The sequence below is a fragment of the Dermacentor albipictus genome, chromosome 1 (assembly GCF_038994185.2).
Source record: "Dermacentor albipictus isolate Rhodes 1998 colony chromosome 1, USDA_Dalb.pri_finalv2, whole genome shotgun sequence".
Classification (NCBI taxonomy): Eukaryota; Metazoa; Arthropoda; class Arachnida; order Ixodida; family Ixodidae; genus Dermacentor; species Dermacentor albipictus.
In genome coordinates, this window is record NC_091821.1 from 233,916,214 (window position 1) to 233,940,543 (window position 24,330).

The 24,330-nt window shown below is 46.5% G+C and overlaps 1 protein-coding gene across 3 annotated transcripts in view; it reads right to left on the reverse strand.

Annotated features, from left to right (window-relative positions):
- Window positions 1-24,330, reverse strand: part of LOC135901285 (uncharacterized) — a 31,484-nt gene that overhangs the window by 1,829 nt on the left and 5,325 nt on the right. For 2 of the 3 annotated variants that reach the window (XM_070534613.1, XM_070534609.1), the window contains exons 2-7: window positions 17,983-18,533; window positions 17,159-17,285; window positions 16,603-16,721; window positions 15,701-15,856; window positions 11,501-11,798; window positions 4,032-4,181 (exon numbers count right to left, since the gene is read on the reverse strand). In XM_070534613.1, coding sequence (XP_070390714.1) covers window positions 4,032-4,181; window positions 11,501-11,798; window positions 15,701-15,856; window positions 16,603-16,721; window positions 17,159-17,285; window positions 17,983-18,533 — 1,401 coding nt within the window. The remainder of the gene's footprint in view (window positions 1-4,031; window positions 4,182-11,500; window positions 11,799-15,700; window positions 15,857-16,602; window positions 16,722-17,158; window positions 17,286-17,982; window positions 18,534-24,330) is intronic. The other variant, XM_065431024.2, reaches the window with a different exon arrangement.

A 24,330-nucleotide genomic window follows, 5' to 3' on the forward strand; every position in this document is an offset into this window, starting at 1 on the left:
GCGCGCGTCGTCTATATGGAAACGGCGCTGCGTGCGCGGAGGTCTGTTGCGGCTTCTGCTGTGAATCGCGCCCGCGCGTCATCTCCGCGCTGCCTCTCGCGATCTCCCGATTATAGCGAGTCGGACTCGCCACTCTCCGCTCCGTTTGCAATGTGCCGCACGAGATAGATTGTCCGCGCCAGCCAATATATCGCGAAATGAAAGCACTTATAGAGCTGCGCTCTAATTTCGCATTAGGGAGTATCCTATTCATCGGTAAATTTTTCTCCCGTGTTTTTTGCATGATTAAGCAAATAACAGGGCTCACACTCGTCGAGATGAGACGAAGGTGCCTTTTCCGGTAGCTGAACACGCGAACACACTTAAGAAATGAAGACGGAACACACAAAGCAAGCGAGACCGGCTGTACAGTCCGACGACAACATGCGGAGACCTGCGGCTTGTACTGCCGAGTCAATTTCGTCGCTCGCCACCAGGTCGCAGCACGGTGTGTTCATAAAGGGTCGTAAAGTGTTGGTGTGTGGAATTCTGCACTTTATTAAAAATCAACAACAAAAATTGCATAGCAGTTCTAGAAACAGGGTACTATATGAAGTACTAACTTGCGTTTTATGAACATTAACTGGCCAAAAGAGGCGTCCGATGGGGGCGAAATGCGAATACACCCGTGTACTTAGATTTAGGTGCACGTTAAAGAACCCCAGGTGGTCGAAATTTCCCGAGCCCTTCACTACGGCGTGCCTCATAAGCAGAAAGTGGTCTTGGCACGTAAAGCCCCGTAGTTTTTTTTTCTTTTTTTTTTAAGAGGCGTTGCACAAACGACCCCTTCGTGCCTTCGCGATAAAAGACTCCGTGGAAAGGCGCGATCTATATCTGCCGACGTGCCAACATGCAAATACCCTTTTTTGCGACCCTCGAGAGCAGTGGGAAACGAGGCGCGTTTTACTTCCAGAAGCTCAACTGTGTCACCTCGTCGCCGCTAAAAGAGAAATTCGACGTTGATTTCTCTAAATGCACTTCAAGCTTGTAATGCAGAAATGTTTCCGGGTCTTCACTGTCCAGAAGTGTAGAATGTCCCACGTTAATTGAGCCAAACTTAAAAAATATGCGAATGACACGTAGCTGGATAGAACCATGGTAATGTAGTTTGCCGTCGCTTGGGGATACTCATTTCTTTAATTCCACCTAATTGCATAATTAGTCTTAATTAATCAACTTATGGAATATAAAATTAGATGAAAAGTGTCAATGAGAAAATTGTAGAGCAACATGAAAAACTCGCCGATACAGCTTTCTGTTGTGCAATACGTGCTACATAAAAGTGTTTTTCTAAGCATGAAGTGAGCCCTCGAATGCACGAAAAAGTTCCGCGTGATTGGCCACTCGAGGCAGTTTGTGTGACACACACACACACACATACACACACACTAACATGACGCGGCCAAATGCATGTTGCTGTAGTAAGTCACTATTTTTGTATTCTGCTTAATTGCATAATTAGTCAAGATTAATTAACCAGCTGCTGAAGCAACGAAGTTAGGCAAAATATTCCTATTAGAAAGTTGAGCTGTTTGCAAAACGTCCGATTAAACAGTTTCTAACTTTTTATCTATTAAGTATTATTTTTTTTCCCCGCTTACTACAGACGCTCGCTAACTACAAAAATATACAACGTGACATGCCCGCTTTCAGTCCGTGACTGCAGTGCTCCCAGAAGTTCCGCGTACAAGCGAACATTCCATTTAGCCGCGTGTGCTGCCGCTTAAAAGGCGACAGTGCAACCGTTATCGCAGCGCAAGCGATAACTGTTGCTGGTGCCAATCGCACAGCCAACGCCTGCGTCACTGCCCTGTCGCGTTTTTCTTTCGGCTTCCGGTTTGCTCGAAGTTGAAACGATAACAGATTAGGGGATGCAAGCGGCTTGCGTACGCAAGTACTAGAGGCCACGCTACTGCGCATGCGCAAGCCCCTACGTCTGGGTGTGCACACGCGCAGTACCGTCGCCCCTAGTGCTTGCGTACACAAGCCGCTCGCGTCCCCTAACCTAAAACTATCTAATAAAGTAAATTCATGGCATCCCAAAATTTCTAACAAAGATTGATCCGTTTTACAGAGCCGATAGACAAAGATAGACATTCGCCACTATCGTGTCCGCGTGTAGAAAAAAAAAGAAAATCCGAAGATAGTACAATACCGGGCCGACCCGTGGCAGAGGTGAAGCAGGCGTTAAACACTCCCCGTGCGTGGGCCGATCCCGAAGATAGTGCAATGCCGGGCCGACCCGGAAGTGCAGTTCGCCATAGGGCCCACATACACAGCTTCTGTGGTCATCCTTCACAAAGTCGAAGGGCACTGAGTTTTTTGTAAATTTTATTAGGCAGTAAGGAATAAGGAAGGGTGTCAGATGGGGGCTATAGTCGGATACAACTTAAGTATGCAGTGAAGCCCCGCCCACGCCCTCATAACCGCCAGCCACTGTTCCTTCTCGATGCTGCAGATAGTTCGTAGTTCAAAACTTTCCCTGTTACCTAAGTAAGGCGGTAACCACAAAGATAAAATTGTTAGCATGTAATTTATACGTTTTCAGTCTTGTATTACAGTGGAGCGGTAAAACCTAATTTTTTTATTTAACTGAAATAAAACGCTTGCTTCGCTTCCACTATTGTCAAGTTTCACTTCAGTTGGCAGTGAAATTTCATGGGTAAAACGGGCTCAGCACTGAAATGAATTGTACCGCAGACTTTTGAAGAGTGAAATGCTCAGACACCATTCACTTTGTCCATGTCTGTTGCACATCGCTTCCGCCGATGTAAATACTCTTCAAGAACAGCAGACGCTCTGGAGGTATAAAGTACGACGCCATTTTGAAAAGGTCGCATGACGACAATTTTGTTTGCTTCTGTGATTGACTGGCGAAGTAACAACCCCAGGCGGTCAGTGTAGCTTGGACGCGAACTGCTTTTTTTTTTAAGTTGCAAAAAAAAGCCTTAACAAAAAAAGAGTAGAAATAAAGAAAAAACTTAAATGCCTCATTCAGGCGCAATTGCGCTGTAGGATAATTCAATTTAAAGTTACTGTATATGGCTCCCGCGGTTACTCTAATTTAATTAAAATGTAAAATTCAACGCATTTGGCTGTTTATGCAAAGACGGCTTATTTCTGAAAGTTTAATGGGAGTACTTTGTGTTTTAAGTAAGAAAAAAACATTCATATTCAAAGTCCGTCGCGTCCTCGGACGCTCATACGTAAGTCCGTTTCACTGCGCGGTGCGCTTTTCGCGGGCAACGGAGAGAATTAAGCGGGCGCACGCACAGCTGGGCAGCATGCTGCGTCGGGTTCTTGCTATATTTTCAGCCTCAAAAGAGCGTGGCGAGTCCGGAATAACGTCTTCGGCCGTCTACAGCCACCAAGCCAGTACCACATCACGCGTCACCGCCGCCATATTGAAATGACAGTTGGGCACAGAAAAAAGAAAAAAAGGAGGGAATAATAAACAACACAATTTCGCACGAAGTAATAAAGGAGGACAAACAAAGTGACATTGTGAGCCTTCTTCTATTGTTAGACAGAACTCTGAGACGGTGGATCTCAATCTGTATTCTGGAATGACTGGCACAAGCGAGGCACTAAATTCGCTTCGCAGCACGAGAGTGAGTGGCAGACGGAGTACTACCTCTAACTTCCCGCACAAATCACGTCAGGAGGCCTGATGCGTGACGAGCGGGCATGAGAATAGTGAATTAATAATTACCTGTCATGAAACCGAAGAAATTTTCTCCGTGATAGGATAATGTACGATTAGACAGGGGTCCTACGTAGTGCTTATATCTAGTGCCCATATGCCAGGCGTGCAACGGTTGCCGGCCAAGCTGTGGGGCACCTTGTTTGATCGAGTCACCGTCGTTGTAACTCCTTGACTGGTGTTTTTCGAAAAGTAACAACATATGCTATTTGCATCACTCATGAAACCTTACTGTATTGTTAACAACCGTAATGCAAGGATCGTCAGTAAAATTTCTTTAGTTCTTTACCTGTGTCGCAAGATCCCTTGGCCAAGTCTATGATGGTCGCCACAAGCGAGTTTGTGGTCTTCTGGAGGAAGTGCAGATTCAAGTCATTCAGCGCCGTGACGTCATCACATACTTCGTGATAGCACTCACGCATTGTCCCACGGAACGGTCCTGTGTTAGCAAAAAAATGGCGGCAGTTGGAGTTAGCGCGAACGATTTTCAAGCATCACGCACGCACGTTTCCATCGTCGAGCTACTCGTGCTTCTCGGAATAACTTTCCTAGCACCATGCTAGCACACTGTAGCCGTGCTTATAGCATGTCATGATCAGTGTTATCAACAATACTTCTTCAAAAAGGGCTTACGCGGCGGCCTAAAAAACCCTGCAAGCTCATATAGGCTGCATTCGCCGTCCCCCCCTACGTTTGGTCCTACACACACATTTCTGGTTCAAATAGACGATTTAAAATTAATAGTTACGCTAACAATAAATAACAACATAAACCGAAAAATATTTATGTTTACGTTACGGAAAAACAATTCCGTTTTCTATTACATGAAGTTTCCTGCAACTTAAAGTCACATGTGCATTTCTCTGGCACTCTTTTATAGCCTAGGTTCGTGTTTGCAGAGGCTACGTTAGATTTTGTTTGTACCAGCAAGAACACATTTATAATGTAAAAAGGTGCAATACGGTATCTGAGGATATCACGCATGACGACGAAGGAATGACGACGATGGAACGACCACGCCGGCATGATGACGACGCAAAGTCAATGATAAAATGACGACTAAAGCATGACAACAATGACACAAATATCACTACGACAAAATGACCACGTTGGTATAATCACAATGACATAATGATGACTGCAAGACGAACATGGTACGGTCGTCATGATGTCTGTCACCATAGTATGACGATGCTGGAGTGACGACAACGGTGGGACACAATGGCGCGACGACGATAGTATGGCGACAGTGGTGAGCCTCGCAGTTGAAGAAAAATTCGTCCCGGTCCGGGACTCTAACTCGGGACCAACAACTTACCAGGGCGGTCGTTCTACCATCTTAGCTCAGCCGATCGCAGAGCGAGGGTGAATTAGTCAATGTGCCTTTATCGTCGCTATTGAAGTAAGAAGGAAGCATTCTCCAATATTGATGGCTCCTTCCTGGATTATGCAACAAGTCATTGCGGTATAGAAACAGCACTGGCAGCTCCATTCTGGCCTCTATAAACTTTATTTCGTGACAAGACATTCAAGAGGCCGGCATTCTGGCCTCTATAAACTCCATTTTGTGACAAGACATTCAAGAGGCCGGCAATCTTTTATTAATGTCGATGGCAGCTGTCTAATAAAATAAGTGGCGGCGAATTCGGAGATCAGGCACCTTAGCTTGCTCGTCAGCGTCAATGCATGCGACTATATCGCGCTTGCAGACTTTGCCCATGTAAACACCCTTCAATAGCAGCGAAATTCGTGTGTACCTATATGACCAACGTCACTCATTTTCGTGGTCCTTGTTTGGATGAAGCTCTGAAAGAGGACTATCTGATCCTATTCCGCAAATTCCTCAGCAGGTCCAGAAAGAACATGCATTGTTTTACCATATCGTATCTTTCGTTTCAGCGGGTACGCATGGCGAGATTTTGTGCATTTTCTAATGTTTTCCTAGGGCCTTTGAAATACTGGGTCCTTGAAGCATGCCAGGCTAGCGAAAAAAACAAACAAACCATATTTCGTATAAAAATTCTGGCACGCCTCACACGTTACCCTGTTACTGAGATCCATTTCGTGATTGAACATCATTCAAGAACGTCAACCATTGAGCTCCGTGTTGTGGTTGCTGCAAGAGAGAGGGCCAACGTACTGAACAGTAGTAGCACGGGCTCGACCGCTATGGGCTTAGCACTGTCAATCGATGTGCGATGCTAAGGGTAGGTCGCACACTCGATGTGCACTGCAGTAAAGCCCTTGTATTATCAGGGTACTTAGAGCGCGCCTAAAATGAGAACGAAAGTTTTGGCCAGCTTTCGAGATTCCACCGTGGCAAAGCCCTTCGAACGTTCAAGTCACGCACTAAGTGACTTTGGCACTTCTGGCATGAGCTCTGATACGCATAAGAATGACAAGAACATCAGCTAAGAGCAGGGAGGCAGTTATTCTCTTCGGCCAGGAGACCTGTCGCTGGAAGCGATAATAACGAGTCCGTACGAGTCCTTACAGCGGCACAGGACAATGCATGAATATACGTTACCTTAAAAATGCAACAATTACGGACATGCTAGTAGTCTGGCTGTAGCGCGACATACGTATCGCGGCAGTCGGTCAAGAGCACGTTATAGACAGCGGCACGTAGAGGAAGAAGGAAAACATGAGCATCTTGGGCACGAGGCATCCTCCAACACCTTCTAAGTAACAAAGCCTGCAGGCTGCCATGCAGTCGAGAATGCCGGCAGCGTATACATTTCAACGGCGGGCGCGGGCGAGTACTTTTCTTTTCCCCCGAAGCGTAGTCTTCAGTGATGTCGCAATTAGAGCGCGGTGGCCTTCTGCTATCTGGGAGGCGTTTTTCAAGCAGGACTTGTGTAGCAACGTTTATGAAGAGTGTTGTCAATGACTCTGTAAATGCGAGAGCGTCTTTCTTCAAATATGGCGCTCTAAAAAATAGAAAGCCTGCTTACTGCGGACAACTAGAAAATTTCTCAAATTCTGTTGCTAGTTTGATCTTGGATTGTATCGCGAAGTGACACGGACAGAGACTAGAAGCAGGCAGGACGAGTCTCTGTCCGTGTCAGTTCGCGCTACAATCCAAGATCATGTTACCGCATACCAACTCGCCCAACTTTCTATCTTTTTGTTGCTATATAGTTGGTTCAACAACGAGCAAGCCGGATAGGTAAGACGTCACGGCGGCGTTTTCAGACGCGGCCGTCAGGTGCCTCCTTACGTTTTCCGCCTCAGTGCAAAAATAGTGCACAAGTGTTTTTTTATCGTGGCTTCACGATAAACTTAAATTTTATTGTGTTATGTTGGCGAATATTTTTTTTTTACATCATACTGCAGCCCTTGTGGCCCAAGCAGGAGGGGTAAGGCACACTGGTAAATATGCATGCAAAAGACTAGAACGTCAATATAACATTGCCGGAAAAAAATGAAACCTTAAGAAAATAACCAAAGCAGCACAAAACAGTAATTTTGCCTAAACGAATTATTGAGAATGTGAATTTGAAGTGATCCTGCAGAGTTGAGATAATGAAGAAGTATGGCATTCCATTGTTCTATAATACTGGGATAAAAGGGATACTTAGAGAGGTTGTCCTGGCAGCGACTTTACAATTGCTTGTAAGTACAGCGGGGCATGGCATTTGCGTAGGCGCCGGACGTTTGCGCGCAGGCGCGAGTAGGAGCGGGCGCGAGAAAGAAAATGTGGAGGCTTTTTGAATATATGACTGTGCCTAGACACGACGGAAGAGTTTGTTAGTACGTGTTCTATGTGTTTGTCACTATAGGCGTGCCGGCATTGCGGAGCGCGGTCGAGTTTGTTTACGCTCCGACGCTGGCTGCCGGCGCAGTGAAAGAGGTAGTAACATCGCAGATGTTTCCGTGGGTGCATTAGGGACCGTGGAAGAGGCCGGTCCGCACATATTGAAAATCTAGAAGGGGGTTGAACCGCGGTAGAACACGAATGGCTGATAGGGCACCGCCATATTCGTGTGTAGAAGAGTGCATAGACGAGTATGGCGTGGTACCGTTCCAAAATTCATCCGGTTTGTCCGTTCAAGGCTTTTTAGACATGCTTAGTTGCTACCTTCACTCTACATACGCAGCATGGAACGACGACATATTCATTCAAAAGCAAGGGGTTTGCATCGGTTCATGTTTGGCGCCCATACTAAGTGACATCTTTCTAGCTCACCACAACAGAATCCTGTCCCGTACCTTGTCGGAGCACAGGGTGGTTAAAGTTGTAAGATACGTTGACGACTATCTCGTTCTTTTTTAACCTGACGCACGTTTTACGGTAGGCAAGCTTTACGAAGTATTTTCTGCGGGCCTTAGCCCACTTACTCTCACGATTGAAGAGCCCTCCAATAACGTGCTGCGCTTCCTAGACATTCAGCTCGATTTCATGGAACGGCACACGTGTTGGGAGTATAAACCTAGAGCTAATAAGCCCCTGTTATCATATAGGTCAGCCCACTCGAAGCTCGTCAAGAGGAGCATTGCCAACTTATGCTTTGGAAATGCTATAAAGAAGGCTTGCCACCACAAGATCTATACGAGCCTTATGGATCAATCGGGAAGGCTATCAGCAGCAGGGTTTCTGGATTTAGTGCAAGTTTCGGTCGTCGAGGGGCTGCTAAAAAGGTGCAGGTCTGATAGCACAATTCAGGACACGGCAAATCAAGGGACGGAACGTAGAAGGAAGGTAGCGGTAGTGCCCTACCTGCATAGAACGGCACATAAACTTAAGAAAATGGCTAGCCGGGTGGACACAAAAGTGGTCTTTTCCACACCAGAAAAGCTGGCAAAAATATGTCGATTGACAGACCCGTACCGTAAGCCAGCTGCCGGGTGCTCTACGAATCATCGGAAAGCGCCAGTGGGATGCGCAGAGAGTGTTGTATATAAGCTTCCGCTGTCCTGTGGGAAGAAATACATCGGACAGACAGGGAGATGTCTTAATAACCGATTGCGGGAACATTGCCAAACTGTGAAAAATAAGCAAAACGGTCATCTGTCATCCCACTGTCAAGAATGCGGCTGTGCGCCGGTCTATGAATCCTGTCGGGTTCTTGCGAAGCACAAAGATAAAGACGTGCGAGAGATCATTGAAGCGCAGGCTATCTGGCGGAATAGAGACACGTGTGTTAGTGCCCCTTCAATCGACCTATTACATAAGGAGACGGCTTTTTTGGATGGATAAGATTTGGATAAGGTGGCGCCACTGTGCATGGTTTATATAGGTGTACTTCCTGAAAATCAAGTTGTTGAAGTTAGCGCATTGTGTTGTCGTCTCCCTTACGTCCTTGTTTGCTGGCGCTAAATATGCTTTCAATTTACCAACACGCCCAACAAATGGCAATGCTACAATTTATTCGGAGAAGACCGAGAGGACGACGGCGGCGACAACTCGATTAGTTCCAGGAGCCCTGCCGCTCCTTGAATAGCTTCGGTGTTAAACAAGTCCTAGCATGCTCGGGCATGCTGTTGCATGCTTCCGAACGCACATTTCTTCTAGACGTGACAAGTGCATGTAGTCTCAACACTTGTGCTGTGCTTGCGATTGTGTGTACAGCGTGTCTTCATTGCCCCGGAATGTGGCGTGCCATGCCAAGATATGCCTAATAAGTACTGCATGCCGAATCGCTGAGGCAATTACATGTAAAAATCGGGGCTGAAAAATTATATCTTCAAGTTTCCGCAAGATGAAGAAGCCCAGAGTGCCTGGATTAGGGCGCTACCACGTGCAGATTTCATTGTGTTACCGCACTCCAGGGTAAGATGTTCAGAACTTCTTTAAATAGTTACTTTTGAAAAATACGGAAAGGTTAATTGCTCAATTACAGAAAGTGCCCTTTACACAAAGTGATGATTCCTCAGAGTTCGACGCCTGCGAGAATGGACACAAATGTGAATTTGTGTTAAGGCACCTTTTGTGGTGTAGCACAAATATTTTATTGAAGAACTACTGCTTCAAGATGAATGACAAGATATTGGATGCCAATGCTAAGGCAAGGAAGAGAAAAGCTGAAACTCTGCGCAATAAGGCAGCTGTTTCCTTATAAATAGCTGCACGAATGTTTTATATCCCATTTATAAACCTATTTGAGTTGTAAGTTAGTGGACTGCGGTAATTAGTGCGTCGAAAGTGAAATTATTCGTTGAAGCATAATCTAGATTAGAATAAGTACATGTGTCCCCAATAAAATTGTTCATATGCAATTGTGAAGCTAATCGATTGTGTTACATTCATCATTGCCGCGCCATAAAAACCGTAAGTATAAAAATACAGAAGGAAAAGTTTTTATCTATTCAATTTATTTGAAGTAATAGGTATGAAGTGTGGCGTATAATAATAATTCACAAATAACGTACATTACAAAGACGACAAAGCGCGACGCTATAAAAAACTGCTGGCATCAATACCTGCACAAGCTTTACAAAGCTGTTTTGTATCGGTGCCTCTAAATAAATGCTTTGTAAGGGTTCTGCTGCTCATTCCGCAGTTTCGACTGAAGAAAAAGTGTGGAGTGGTCAATGAAAGCATACTGCTGATAGGTGAACCAAGCCGCGATCCCTTCATTCAACCCGTATCACCAAGCGCGCCACCGGCCTCTTTTCCATGACGTCACTCGCCGAGCACTCAGGCCTTCTTGTCTAGGAGGTGTTGGCAAAAGCCCCCAGATTTTCTCTCCCGCACCCGCTCTTACTCGCGCCTGCGCAGAAACGTCGAGCGCCTCGAGAAACGCCACGCCCTGCTCTGTACCTACTAGCAATTGTAAAAATGCGTCCTGGCAAAGTAAGGAAAGAGAGTAAGAGGGTGGGAATGACGGGTTTTTCTGGATGTAGAAAGAGAGTAATGTGGGCTAAGATCTAAAGAAAGTTTACGGCTTATTAAGGATCAAAGGAATTTCAGTTGTACAATTTTTCGCCTTGTTTAAAGGTTATGATAATCGTTAGTGCGCAATAACTCGGTTACAGACACTTCACGGTCGTATTTGGAAGAAATAAAACGAGCGCCTCTTCTCCGTATCCTCTCGAAGACATTAGTGTTAATTTTAGTGAATGGATCCCACGTAACGCAAAAATATCCCAGTCTGGGTCGAATAAATGTTTAAACTGAGGAAGGCATGTACTGCGTTCGCACAGAAAGGTGCATGCGCACTACACCAGTCTAACTTAGGCTGTGTACATCTTCGCAGAGTATTCAGCTTTTAGGTGGTTTTCCGAGTTACGAAATATTTTACAGCGACAGACGTATATACTTAGGGGTCGCACACGCGTACATGGAGCAGTTCTGATAGCAAATTTCATACTAAAATGAACTCGCACATTCATAAGTTCTTCAAATCATTTATCCTTAAACTTCCAATAGCTTTCACCCTTTCTTTCTTTCTTTCTTTCTTTCTTTCTTTCTTTCTTTCTTTCTTTCTTTCTTTCTTTCTTTCTTTCTTTCTCTTTCTTTCTTTCTTTCTTTCTTTCTTTCTTTCTTTGTGCGCTGCAGACAGCACTTTTGACACGGAGACGACTGCCTCTGACGTCGTCGCTGCCGGCTTGAAGAGCGGCTCCTGCGAGAAGGGCGCGCGGGCTATCATTTTCAACATATCCAGCTGTTTTCATGACTTTGAAGACACGATCGTCACCGCGTGCCACGCACCGTGCTTGTCTGTCTGGCGCAACTAAACACGGCCAGGAGTCCTTTAAAACGCGTGGGAAAGAGTGCGATAGCGCGCGAAAACATGCACGGGACGATCTCCTCACCGGTGTCCGTGAGCAGGATGGCGCTGAGGCTTTCTCTGTAGACGTGGTGGCTGTGGTACCAGAACATCACGTGGTCGCTCCGCAGGAAGTTGATGTGCTTGGCAAGGCTGGCTGCCTGCGGCTGCGGCCCCAGCGGGATAGCCAGGCTGTGCAGGCGGAAGTGAGGTTCGTCCTCGCGGCGCCAAGCGCGACCGAACGCCAGTGCCAACCGCTCGTCCATCCGCCACCGGGACATGCTGGCCAGAAAGTTGCCGCGGAAGCCGTCCGCCGCGATCGCATTCGCCACCATCGGGCTGGCCTACACGCACGAACGTTACGATGGTAATGCTACGGCGGCAAATTCTGCCTGCGAACTGGAGCGCACCGCTTCATTCGGACGCTCAGACGAGTGGTATTTTTTTAAAATTTATTTTACCCTTAGGGCGAAGCATTACAGAGGGGAGTGGGTAATACATAACACTGAAAATACAAGCAACAGCAGAGAACAATTATACCAAGACATAGATAAGTTAGAATAAGTGATCAACACAATATATCATTCAATAGAAGCGGTAACAGCAGTCCGAAACAATACAGGGTCAGGAATTGTGGCAATTGAGGAAGGAAGGTGGTTCCAGTCATATGACGTCCGAGGAATAAAAGAATCTGAGAATGTTTTAGTTTTGCATGTAGAAATTCCTACGTTATGTATGTGATCTGTGCGGCGTGAAACATATGAAACCCAACACGAGAGTCATCCATTAAACCTCGCGCTTACCGAAAGAAACAAAAGCAAAATTCACGATGTTGTTCGAGAACATAAAGCATTATTACCAAGATTTGAAATATGCAAAGTGGATGTTTGTTACCCTCCCTGGATGTTAACATGTCCTAAAATAGAATTATCGGTTGACGGGATTATATCTAAGAGAGACATGTTCATAGTAGCCGCCCAACAACTGACACTCTTCCAAATTTACTCCTTATATCCCCAGTACATACACGTTTATACAGATGGTTCGTGTCATAAAAATTCCTCGACTTCAGCATTCGTCATTCCACATTTAGCGCTAGAGCAAACATTTAAATTATCCCGAGAGACATCTTCGACCGTGGCAGAACTGTTTGCAATCCTGTGTGCTTTGCGGTTCATAGCATCAAAAGAACATTCTCAAAAATGGGTTATCTTTAGCGATTCGCAAGCCGCTCTCACATTACTATAGAGCAATAAGAAAAACTCTTTGAACACTTTGCTATTGTATGAGACACTCAAAGAACTTACAAAAGCAAGCGCATTGAACCACGTAATTGCATTCCAGTGGATACCTGGGCACTGCAATATTCCTGGAAATACTGCAGCGGACGCAGCTGCGAATCGGGCGCACAATAACGTGGAGACAACCAATCTTCCTCTATTGCGTAGTGAAGTCCGTCTGCTCCTGAGACAGATTTCTTGTCGCCTCAGCAAAACTACCTGGTTTGATCAGCAAACTAAAAACTCTGAGTTATACTTTATAGACCCATGTATAAACTTAACAATGCCGGGAAATCTAAGAGACAACAGAAAATTTGAAACATTGGTACACCGCCTGCGTCTTGGTACTGCATTCACTAAACACTTCCTGTACAGGATAAAACGTGTCTCTAGTCCACAGTGTTCTTGTGGCCATACAGACGAAGATGTGCATCATCTTCTCCTCGAGTGCACTAAATACATTCCACAAAGAAGGGCACTGCAAGCAAATTTGTTGATATTAGACAGAAGACCTTTCACTCTAAAAAAAATACTTGGCCCATGGCCAACTGCGGGCCTTCAAAAAAGAGCGCTTCTTGCTCTGAAAAAGTTTTTAGAGGAAACCAACATTTTGGGAAAATATTAGGCATCAGATGATCCGAATGCGCTAAATGAGTAACATAAACGTTGTTCGTGATTCATAATTGGTTTATGAGGCGATCGCAACTTTTATGCAATATGTATATTTCTGTTCTGTACTTGCAGTGCATTACATGTGTTGAGTGTTATGACTGTTCTAAATATCTGACTTTATATATCCGTACGTGGACTGGACTTATGCACAGAACTTTGCGACTCATGTACTGTTGGACTGTATATTTTTTATTCATCCAGTGTTCTACTAAGTGCCATCTTTCGTGTCGCTATTCTCCCTTTTTACGCAAACTTGTTTCCTTTGCCAAGTGACAAGGAGTAGCCGGTGCCACCATAAAGGCGCCAACCTCTCCTAATATTCATCTCAATAAAAAAAAAAGGGGCGAAGAAGTAACTCGTAGCCAATAGACTCATGATGAAATATTTTGTGAAAAGGCACAGGCGTGCAATTTTGCGTCGTGATGCAAGTGAAGTTAGGCCCAGGGTAGTCTTCATAGTGGTTACGCTTGATGTACGCCGAAAGTCAGAAAGAATAAACCGCGCTGATTTGTGTTGTACCATCTCCGGTAGGTCGATCAAACTCTTAACACCAGGGCCCCAGATTGATGAAGCATACTCCAGTTGTGAACGTACGAGTGTGGTACAGAGTAGAAGTTTGATGCTAGTTGGGGCTGCGTGAAAGTTGCGTTTCAGATATCCAAGCATACGAATACCTGTAATACAACCGTAGCCGTGCACACAAGGGGGCGGGGGGTCAAATGCCGCACACAGTCGTTAGTTACATATCCCATGAGCACCTTTTTGCTTTTACCTTTTGCTGAACAGGGCGTTGCGCTGTCTACCAGCTGTGTTTCTATCACTCAGCATTAATCAAAAGAATGCAGGCTTCTGCTCAGGTGAGGAGAAGATATATGTAGGCGCTAGAACCTTTGCTCAGGTTAACGTTGTTAGCATTCTGAGTTGTTAAAAAATGCCTACTGCCTTGAAAAGCACAATGCAAGATTTTAACGCGACAGCGACAAGGGCCCCGTGTCGCAGAAAATCTGGCGTCGGACGTCGCTTGCGCAAAAAATAATTTCGAACCACGCATATCCAATCACTCTTCCACAACCAAAGTTGCGCACACCTTGTCTTTCATTCTTTAAAAGTTATTCCATTTCATCGAAGGCCTTCATTCAACACGCCCGGATGGTGGCGCCGCTTGTACGTTAGATCACATGACCTGGCAGTGCCCCTCATTAAAGGGTCCTCAACGCACGACCGAAGAGGAACGGAGCTCCATGCTCAGGAGCTCAGACCTTCTACATCAACTCGGGGCCGTCCAGAGGGCCCGCGACGCGGCGGTGACGGCCCGCTGCTCTACCGCCTTGAGCGGTAGCGTACCTCGGACCTAAATAAAGTTCTGTCTGTCTGTCTCGGTCTGTCTGTCTGTCGGTCGGTCGGTCGGTCCATCCGTCCGTCCGTCCGTCCGCCCGTACTCGGAATGTTGAGGATGGCAGCCCACAAACCAATGTAATGGGGAAAAACAAACGGCAGCTTCTATCTTTTGTTAGCTCTTCTCAGACTGAAATATTAAAAGTGCGAAAAAACAGGAGATCGACCCACGCAAGAGGCCGCGTTTCTACCAGAAAGCTTGCCAGCGTTTCCCGGTAAACGTTGCGCTTACATAAGCTAGCTGCAGTTGCCGGGAGGCATGAAAACCAGTCAGGGGTCCTTGAAGGCTATCGCGTTCCACTTTTAAAGGCTAAGCTTAAGCGTCCTTCAAATTTTGGGGGTAGGTTGTTATCTATTTATAGGAAAATGCAACATTTTAGGTGCATTCGCTTGTACTAAAGCAGAGTTCTGAAAAGAAACGTGTACTCATTTGTTATTGATGACTGTGTGACAAGGAATACCTAGTAGATTTTCTTGTAGAAAAGGGGAAAGACGTTAATACCGTTTCTTGGCACGCACTTTGTGCCATTCTTCCTGGTGCATGGTTCTAGGTCATTTAAGGACCAAAACATTGCACAAGAGCCTAGCATGCTACAGTGTGGAAGTGTCCTAAGCGGTTATTGCATAAATTAATATTGGATTACATGGTGGCTTTTCAATTTTTGTTCAATGTCCGCGAACTGCCTCGGGGTGTATATAATGCGAAAAAGAACGTGGACGAGAAAAGCGAGGGGGAGACGCTGCAAGATATATTTTGGCACAACGTGTCTCAATGCGCTCCCTTTCCCCAGAGAGAGAGAAAGCGCTTCGATGCAGCCTGGTTTGTCCCCGCTAATGAAAATTCCTGCGCACGCCAATGAATACAACTGTAATACGACTTTAAAAAATGGCTAACTTACGTCATGAAAATCGACGGGAATGTCTTGAGAGTACATTGTATCGTTGTAGTGCAGGATGGTGTCCATAATAATGGCACCCTGAAACTTGGATCCATCTCGGAGTAGCTCGTTCGAGATCAGAAAGTCATGCACGAAGTAGTAAGTGCCGATGCAGCCCTGCGCGTGAGAAAAGAAGCAGTAAGTCGATGCCATCAAGACACATTAATTACTGTTGCGCCGGTTCTCTGCTAGTCGTTGTTTTGCCGTTTAGGATTAGATAAATACATTTACAACATACTATAGTCTTTGTGCTATAATACAGCTGTAAGTCAAGTCCTTTATGTTAAGTTGAAGGAACTGACTTCCCTTAGGAAACTGCTCACGCGAACTCAAGCAGACACACTCGCCGTGGTGATTCAGCGGCTGTGGCGTTCCGATACGGACCACGAGGTCTCGCGTTTAATTCCTGAGCATGGCATGCGGCGCCGTAACCGATGGAGGAAAGTGAAAGCACGTGTTAAATTAGATCAGAAGTCCGTTAACGAATCCCAGCTAGTAAAAAAATTAACACAGAGCCCTCCATCACAGTTAACCAATCGAATTCAGCTATAGTCTACACGACAAAAATAATGTTTCGTTTTTCTTCTCCATAGTATTCCAAGATACGGTGAAACCAGTAGTGCTTGCAATACGTATGGGTACAATACCTGAAAATAAAGACTAGGTAATTACTCTTCAGACCGCTTCAACACGCACGCAAGTAGTCTGCAGGTCTCTACGGAGTGCAAATGAAATAGTAAACCCATACGCATAAGAAGGACTTGAGCTGCCAGCTGTGTAGAGGATGATTTTCTTTTTCTTTAGGCAGGGCACAACTAAATAATAAACATATTACAAGACGCTTGAACGCCACAAGGACTTACGATTTCTTCCATGTCCAGAGCGACGAAAATGACAGTGTAGTTGAGATCACACTGGTGCATCGTGAGTACCCGCGCCGCCTCAAGCAAGGCTGCGACACCGGAGCCGTTGTCGTTGACACCTGGGACTCGTCAGTGTTTTAGTGACATCAGTAATAGTGCGTGTTTAGCCCATCATTCGTTCAGGCTTAAATACTTAAGCAAGCCTTTCATATATCGCGATTATTCCTTTAGTAAGGGCATACTTATATCCTCAGAAAACAGCGTGAATACTCCCTAGCAAAAACCAACCAACCAACCAACCAACCAAAAAAAAAAAAGACATGCGTTTCGTTCTCCCAGCCGTTCTCTCAGAGCAGTTGTTTCTGCGCATAACTGAACCGCATCTGCCTGCCGTCTCTCTTGCAGGGTGACGTTTTCGACATAAACGTATCATGCGATGGTTCGTATCAAGGAATAAAAAAGAAAATGGGATTAGCAAGACTTGGTTGCGTTATGTTCACTATTTCATGCACACGAGTATCTAATGTTTCGCGGCATACAGCAGTCTTATTCACACCTTTTGTTTTTTTAAACGTATCGTAATGCGCTCCCAAAACGATGAGCTGGTCCTCGGGGGTCCTTCTGCGTTTCCCAGAGAGGACGCCAATAATGTTGACACCCGATGCCGGCTGGCTCTTGTCCATCTGCATTGCAGAGCGTAGAAAATTCTTGTGAGACCTGTCGCCACAGTTATCATTGAAATGAAGTTATCAAGTCAACGAAATGCCTGTGCTATAGAAGTGACAGCGTCTTGGGACCGCAAAGGCGTTGAGTGAAGACACTCGTTAAGCGACATAGTTTACTCGCATACATGTTTTTCCTTCTCTCCTCCTTTTTTCCTCTTTGCTGTAAAATAATTTGATCCCCTTTCCCCTCCCTTTGCAGAGTAGCACGCCAGCGGTATATGCATGCCGGCAAACACATTTTATAATACAGAGCCCTTTCTCTCTTTCTCGACGTAATTTTGTGCTCTTTATTAATTTTAGCCCATGTTGTGGAGCATAAATTGTTTCAGTGATCCATTGTATTCTGAGTTCCCATGATGGTTTTCGTTAGTTTGAGCAATGTCGTTATACCCTGAAGTGGTGAGAATAAATGTGATAAGCGCCCCGACCAATCTCTCTCTCTCTCTTCTTTTTTTCTTTTTTGTCGGCCACAAGCAACAATGCTAGAGCAACAACATCCGGAAACAAGCGCTGCCTTCCATATGTCATCAGTAAACGGTTATGCCGCGGCTGTTAAGATCGACTGATGGAAAACTACACTAGGCTTTTCAGTTGGCTGGCATAAAAACCCAAATAGCACAGATCAGATAGCTAACGAGGTTCAAGGCAAGCGAGCCAATATAGTTACCAAGTCTTTGTAAAGCTCCCCTGTGAAGTTTTGGTACCGCGTCTCCAGTCCGTATCCGAGAAATTCATTGAATATTCGAACCCTGGCTCTCTCCTTCAAGTGTATGTCGAGGTCGTTTCTCATATCACTGAGGAAGCTTTCTAAATGCTCCCTCAGAACCTCGGCGCTCGATTTCAATTGGTCAGCTGCAGTGTCTTCCTCACGGTCTGGGGCCATGGGTTCCTCAGGTTCGCCTCCGTCGGGTTCTCTCGACCTCCCGTCGGCATAGCCGTCGAAGAAGGGCTTATGGTCAGCGGTCTCAGGACTGTTCTGGGACTCTGAAGGATGCAATGAGGCGAAGTATTCCTCGTCGGTGAGGACCACAGTGGTCCTAAACGCTTCCGAAGGCCTGTGTCCAGAGCGGCCTTCCGTTATCCTCCAAGGCCGAGGTCGTGGCCATGCCGGTTCCGGAGAATGCACGATGGGGCTGGCCACAGATCGCTTCGGCATCTTCAGCATATGAGTGAGGCCGCTGGGCACAGCGCATGCGTGAATGTTCCCTTCGAAAAAAAAAGCAAAATTGGTAAGATGATGGCCCCTCTTCACAGCAAAATAAAGCATAAATCAACGCAGGCCGAAAATAGGAACAGGCTGGTACTGCGTTTTCTCCCTTAGCCCCGTGCACGTTTGCCCTTCACTCTATAATCATTCAGCCCCAAGAAACTCTACTTAGCTGACTTTTTTCATTATTTGGGTAGCCAACAACGTAATCCCAAGGTCACCCCCGGAGCAATGTCACGACGGAATCTAACATGTACAGAATAGCGCAAACGGAACACAAAAGGTGACAGAAAGACAGGGACAAGGCGCGATATACTATAACTGTTGGTTTTATTGCACGTGATCGATATACATGTCATCGCACAATAAAGGAAAAACAGGACAAACAAAACAACCCAGCAATTTCCATGCGTCACAGATCACTATCGGGAAAGAAACAAGATTTCTTTTTCTGACACGGATACAGATGGTCAGCTGACAGAATCTATCGCAGTTATTTTTCTTTTCTTGGACCACAACATCTCAAGAGTCCATGGCAGACGCCCTCATACTCTCTGGCAAACAGAACTGTAAAGCTACGCAACGTTTGATTTCGCAGTGTCTGCAAAACATGACGCAATGCAAGACACATCACGCCCTGGATTCAAGGCGCGTTTAATGATATCACAGAAAATCAGGAGTCCCACTGTGCAATTGTGCACTGAATTGAATTGAATTCTGCGGTTTTACGTGTCAAGACCACGATTTGACTACGAGGCACTGTTAAGAATGGCGAGCTGCAATGCAAGATTGCCACCCAGTTACGACCGGGGAACAAGACACGCATCCCCCACTCTCCGTCGCTTCAGCTAGGATGCGTTCGATGAAGCAGGCTTTGTGCTGAAAACCGCCGCCATCCTCCAGCCCCATCGCCGTTGTGACGGAACGAGTTCGGCGGGCGAACTATTGTGCCCGAGCTCCCCAGCGCGGACCTGATCTGCTACGCGTGAGCAAGCTGCCGCGGGAAAGCCGTTTTTTGTTGCTTCCCACGCGCGGTCCGGGACGCAGGACAACGAGCTACCCACCATGGCTCCGAGCTTCCCGGAACGGCGCCCCTCTGACGTCGGCGCCGGACATCGGAATGCGTGTGCCTATGTGTGCGTAAACTGTTCTGCGGGGCGGTGGCACGTTGACAATGAGTAAACGAACGCTCGCGTCACCTTGTATCGCGGGAGGACCGAGTGTTTAAAAACTGCTGTGGTGCGAATGTTGGACACACTTCTCTCGTGCAGTCATGTTGGACTGACACTCTTTTTCTCAAGCAGTCATGTTAGACTGATTTAAATACTGTAAATAAACCCATATTCCTCGTTCTCGATGAGAAGCAGTTCTTCCCTTCATCAACGTCCTCAGCGTGGATAAGTTGGACGACGGCATGGGCCAGCTACCTTCGAATTCATGCCGGACTCCAATCTTGACAAAGGATCACGAGCGATGGGATTGAGCCCCCAATCCTGACAGCACACTGTAGTGAGGGGACTCGGGATTAAATTTCACCACCAGGGGACCTTTAACGTGCGCCCAATGCGCAGGGCAGGGGCGTTTATATGTGCACTGTGCAAGGTTTGGGCGCCAACTTCTCTACATCACCTCACAAATGGTTGAAAGGCGTGTTCGCTTGTGAACCGAAGTTGCGCTAAGACTCTTGCACCATATGAAATAGCCTGCAATTAACGATTGTCCCGTTAATTGCCGCGTAGTTGAGGCTGAGAGGAGCGGTGTCATCACCTTGCGTGGTATACTTGTGATGGGCGTCCTTCGCCCCATTCATTCGCAAAATGGGTGTGCTTTCATACGCGATTCCGTTTTGTGCCGGGCGGCATATATACGTATTACGACATCACGCATCGTTCTGCTGCTGCCCTCCCCCGCCTCTGGACGCTGCTGTCCCAACTGCAGCATTGTTCTGGCGCCGCCCTCAGCTCCGCTGTTGCACGCTTCGTTTGTCTCCGCGATCTGGCGACCGCGCAGCACGTGGCAGTGCGGACAGTGAAAGGGGCGCTCCTCTTTAGCGCTGCTATTTTCCACGTGTACACTTAATATGTCTTCAACTGATGCGTTTTCGTTTTGGATTTGTTTGTTCCAGTCAACAGCATTACTCCGCAGTCAGAACCCCAATATCGTACAATTAGAAGCGCTCTTGCAGTAGTGCTTTCACTGAGAGTATTGTAGCTTTGGCGGAACAAGGTTAAGCTTATCACCGCACCGCGACACAGCAGACCGCTTTGATGGGGTCACACATGTACGGGACAAGGATTTAGCCAAAGGCGCGTTTAGCTAGAGTCGATCCTAGAGTCAATCCTGTGATAACCACCGGAGCAATTACAAAACGAAATGGAGCTTGCACGGTACATTGAGGGCGTGTCCCGTTGATGCACGAGACACAGTAGGCGTTTCTACGAATTAAGCTCTGTCCTGAAAGAAAAAAAGAAGGAAATAAAAAAGAAAAAATGAACATTGCAGTAGGTAAACTTTATCCTTCCGGCGACAATATCGCACCAGCGGACACCCTACTTTGTGCCATATATCACTCATAAACCCTCAAATACAGAAATTTGATAATTGGAGGGCTTTTTATTTCAGGGTATATCTTAAACTTTCAGAATCGACGCCTGACCCATGGCTGAACGCATTTCTACTTGGCACAAATCCTGAAACTACAACCGCGTCCGAGATATTCGTCTCTAAACGTGCCGCAAAGTGTATTCCGCATGGTTTTGTCCAGTAAGTAAAGGCTTTCTGAGAAAATATTTAATTGTTTGCGGACACATATCTTGAAATTGGTGTTGTAGACTCTTGGGCACTGAACTTGTCTTGAGCATTTACTGACTTAAATTCCGCATCTGCACTATATTCCATAAATTACTCACAATGTGAAACAGTGAGCTTTAGTTAATTATATAGTTCAATGATTACCGCACAGATTATCATGTTCACCAAAGCAAATTATGTGCCCCCTCCCCCCTCGCTTAAAAAAATTTAAACAAGAGAGAGATAACTATACATTCTTTTTTAAGAATTAATATTTTTGACTAAGTACCTGGTAAAATGAGTGAAGGATATAATCTCTTTTTGACCCACGGCTATTAAGTTGCTTCAGCGGTCGCTGCTATCAGTAAATGGGCAAACGCCACTGGAGATACGTGCTCTGCCGCGCGGCATCCCGCAAGACAAAGAGACCTGTTACCCTTAACGACCGACCGGCAGGAAGGTAACTGTGCTTCGATCGTGCATAACAGTGCATTCCGGCGCCCGTGCAGTGTGTACGCCCCATATGTAGGTCCCCGATACGACGCAACTACCCAGAAAGGTGTACACTGTCGAGGCGCCTCTTGGTGCGTGCTAGGTCGGCCTTTCCCCGAGTGACCACGTGTGGAGGAGGGGGGTCGCGCCGTGTCCGGCCGTGTCCGGCCGTGTCCGGCCGACTGCCCTTGCCCAGGGTGGTGGCTACCTCCGCTGTCACGCTGCAACAGGAGCAGGGGACGCGGAACCGCGAATGATCTCCTCCCTCCTTTATTGTCGCTGTCGGCCTTTCGAGAAGGGGCTGAAAAGGCGCCTCGGCCTAGATTCGAATCTCTTCCATCGCATCGCTAAGGCGCGCTCGAGTGGGGAGGGCACAGACGCAACCTTGGCCACGAACGTTAATTGTAATTCGGTGGCCGTTATCTCGCCCGTGGTGCACATCAAAGCCGCTCGTCCGTGCATGCAGCCAGCGCTGGGCGGCGGCTCTGCTCTTCGTTCGTTCTTTCCTTTTTTTTTTGACCCGCGCTGTTGGCAGCTGCTGTGTCTCCCGCCGCGCGCTGCGACGGGTCAGCTTGGACGCCGAAAAGGGTGCACCTGAAAGCGCCTCAAAGGAGGCGTGCCGCCGCACATGCCACGACGTGGCACGCGCTTCAATGCCAGGTTACATCCAGGCGAGACTGCTTATGTAAGCTCACTTGGAAGACGCGAGAAAGAAAGCGGCGGGGTGTGTGGGTATACAGTCGCCTGTGCTCTGTCTGGCTCTTTGCTTTTTTAAAGATTTTTCTTAGTGCTAACCTACAAGTGCAAACAAAAAAGGAAAAAGAGGAAAAGAAAAGGTTTTTGGAAAATAGCGGGGCTGCGTTTGTTTAGCTGCACAGTGCACGGGACGGAGAAACGCGGACAGCGTCAAATTTCACTAGACGGCGCCTCACCATACGCTGCTATACGGGAAATTTACATATGCGGCAATAAAGAAATCAGAACAAAGGTACAATAACACAAAGAGCAGTGCCTTGCTAGTTGAGGCATGAGGACAAAAACATACCGGAACAAATATTCGCAACAGGATAAGGCATGTGTCTGCTGCAGCTAAAGTCCAGACACAACTCGGCACATCCTTGGAATGCGAAAGTATTCACCAAGCGAGACGTGTAGGAAACGTCCATTTTCCAGAAGCGCTGGTATTCAAAACCGATGGAAGCATTAACTGGTCTATAGTCGAGACGCAAGAGACGTTTAGAGTATTGGATAAAAAAAAAAAAGCAGGGAATACATTGCCAGAACCGGAGTCATTGCAGACATAGGTAACTGTACAATTAGGAGAGGTAGGTTTTAATAAAGAAAGAAAAGACCAAGGAGAGATAGCCAAAATGATAGACTGCGATTGATGTAGTAAAACCTGATTAGATCAAGCAGGTTAGGTGACTATTTGCTGCCGCCCCGTTCCAAAGTGGTTGCCATCATCATCGTCACCGTCTAGAGTCCAGCGATTCTGAACTGTTTATGCCCCTCAGTTCCTTTGGGAGCGTATACTCGTATACAGCAAGTCTGTAGGGCTACCAAAACACGTTCCGTTTCGTGTTTCCGGCCTAGATGTACAATGCGTTCAGGAAAGTCGACACGGATAGGGACGTTTGCGCTCGTGCGTTCTGTTAAACATTCTTTAAAGGTGAGGGCTTGCGCTTTAGCAAACCACCTGGGGTTCTTTATCGTGCACATAAATCTAAGCGCACCGGTGTTTTTGCACTTCGCCCCCATCGAAATGCGGTCGCCGTGGCCGGGATTTGATGCCGCGACCTATAGCGGCGCTACGCCATAGGGCCACCATGCAGGGCGTGTAGCGCGCGGAAGCAACAAACAAGCGAACAAAAAAGAAAGAAAATGGAGAAAAGAAAACAAGCGCAACATAAGAAAAAGGAAAATCGACACGCAATGCTTTTGCAAATGCTGTTTTTCCTCTTCGATTGTTTCACGCTGTTCCTTATTGATGCCTTCCGCACATGTTTTACGGCTGAATGCAGACGGTAATTTAGCTTAGAGAAATAAACCTGTCACAAGGATTATTGGCTCGGGCGTCCTGCTGCGACAGCAAACACGTTTGCGGCCGAAGTACTTCAAGTCTTGTCGTGTATCACCAAGCAGAAGAGTGTTGTCGTGGCCCTTTGTGACTATGTTACAGAAGCGGTCTAACAAATACCTTTTTGGTGGTTTATATCGAAGAACCTGTACCAATATCCATGAACTTCGCGCTGCAGAAGCCTCTCGGCGTGTCTAAGTATCCTGCCAAAGTCGATTTTGCGACGTAACGTATTATAAGTTGTGTTCTCCTTGGCCATGACCCGATTTCTGGCCTTCTGGCTTTGCAAGTGCGTTCGAATTAGGACAACTGGGGACAGAATTGACAATTTGCGTATGCTCTACGTGCTGCCTGTATATAGGTAGCTTCTACGTCTCCTTCGTTTACTCCTGGACCGCAGAGTGAACTGTCTTAAAGGTTTTATAGCTTGTATTCAG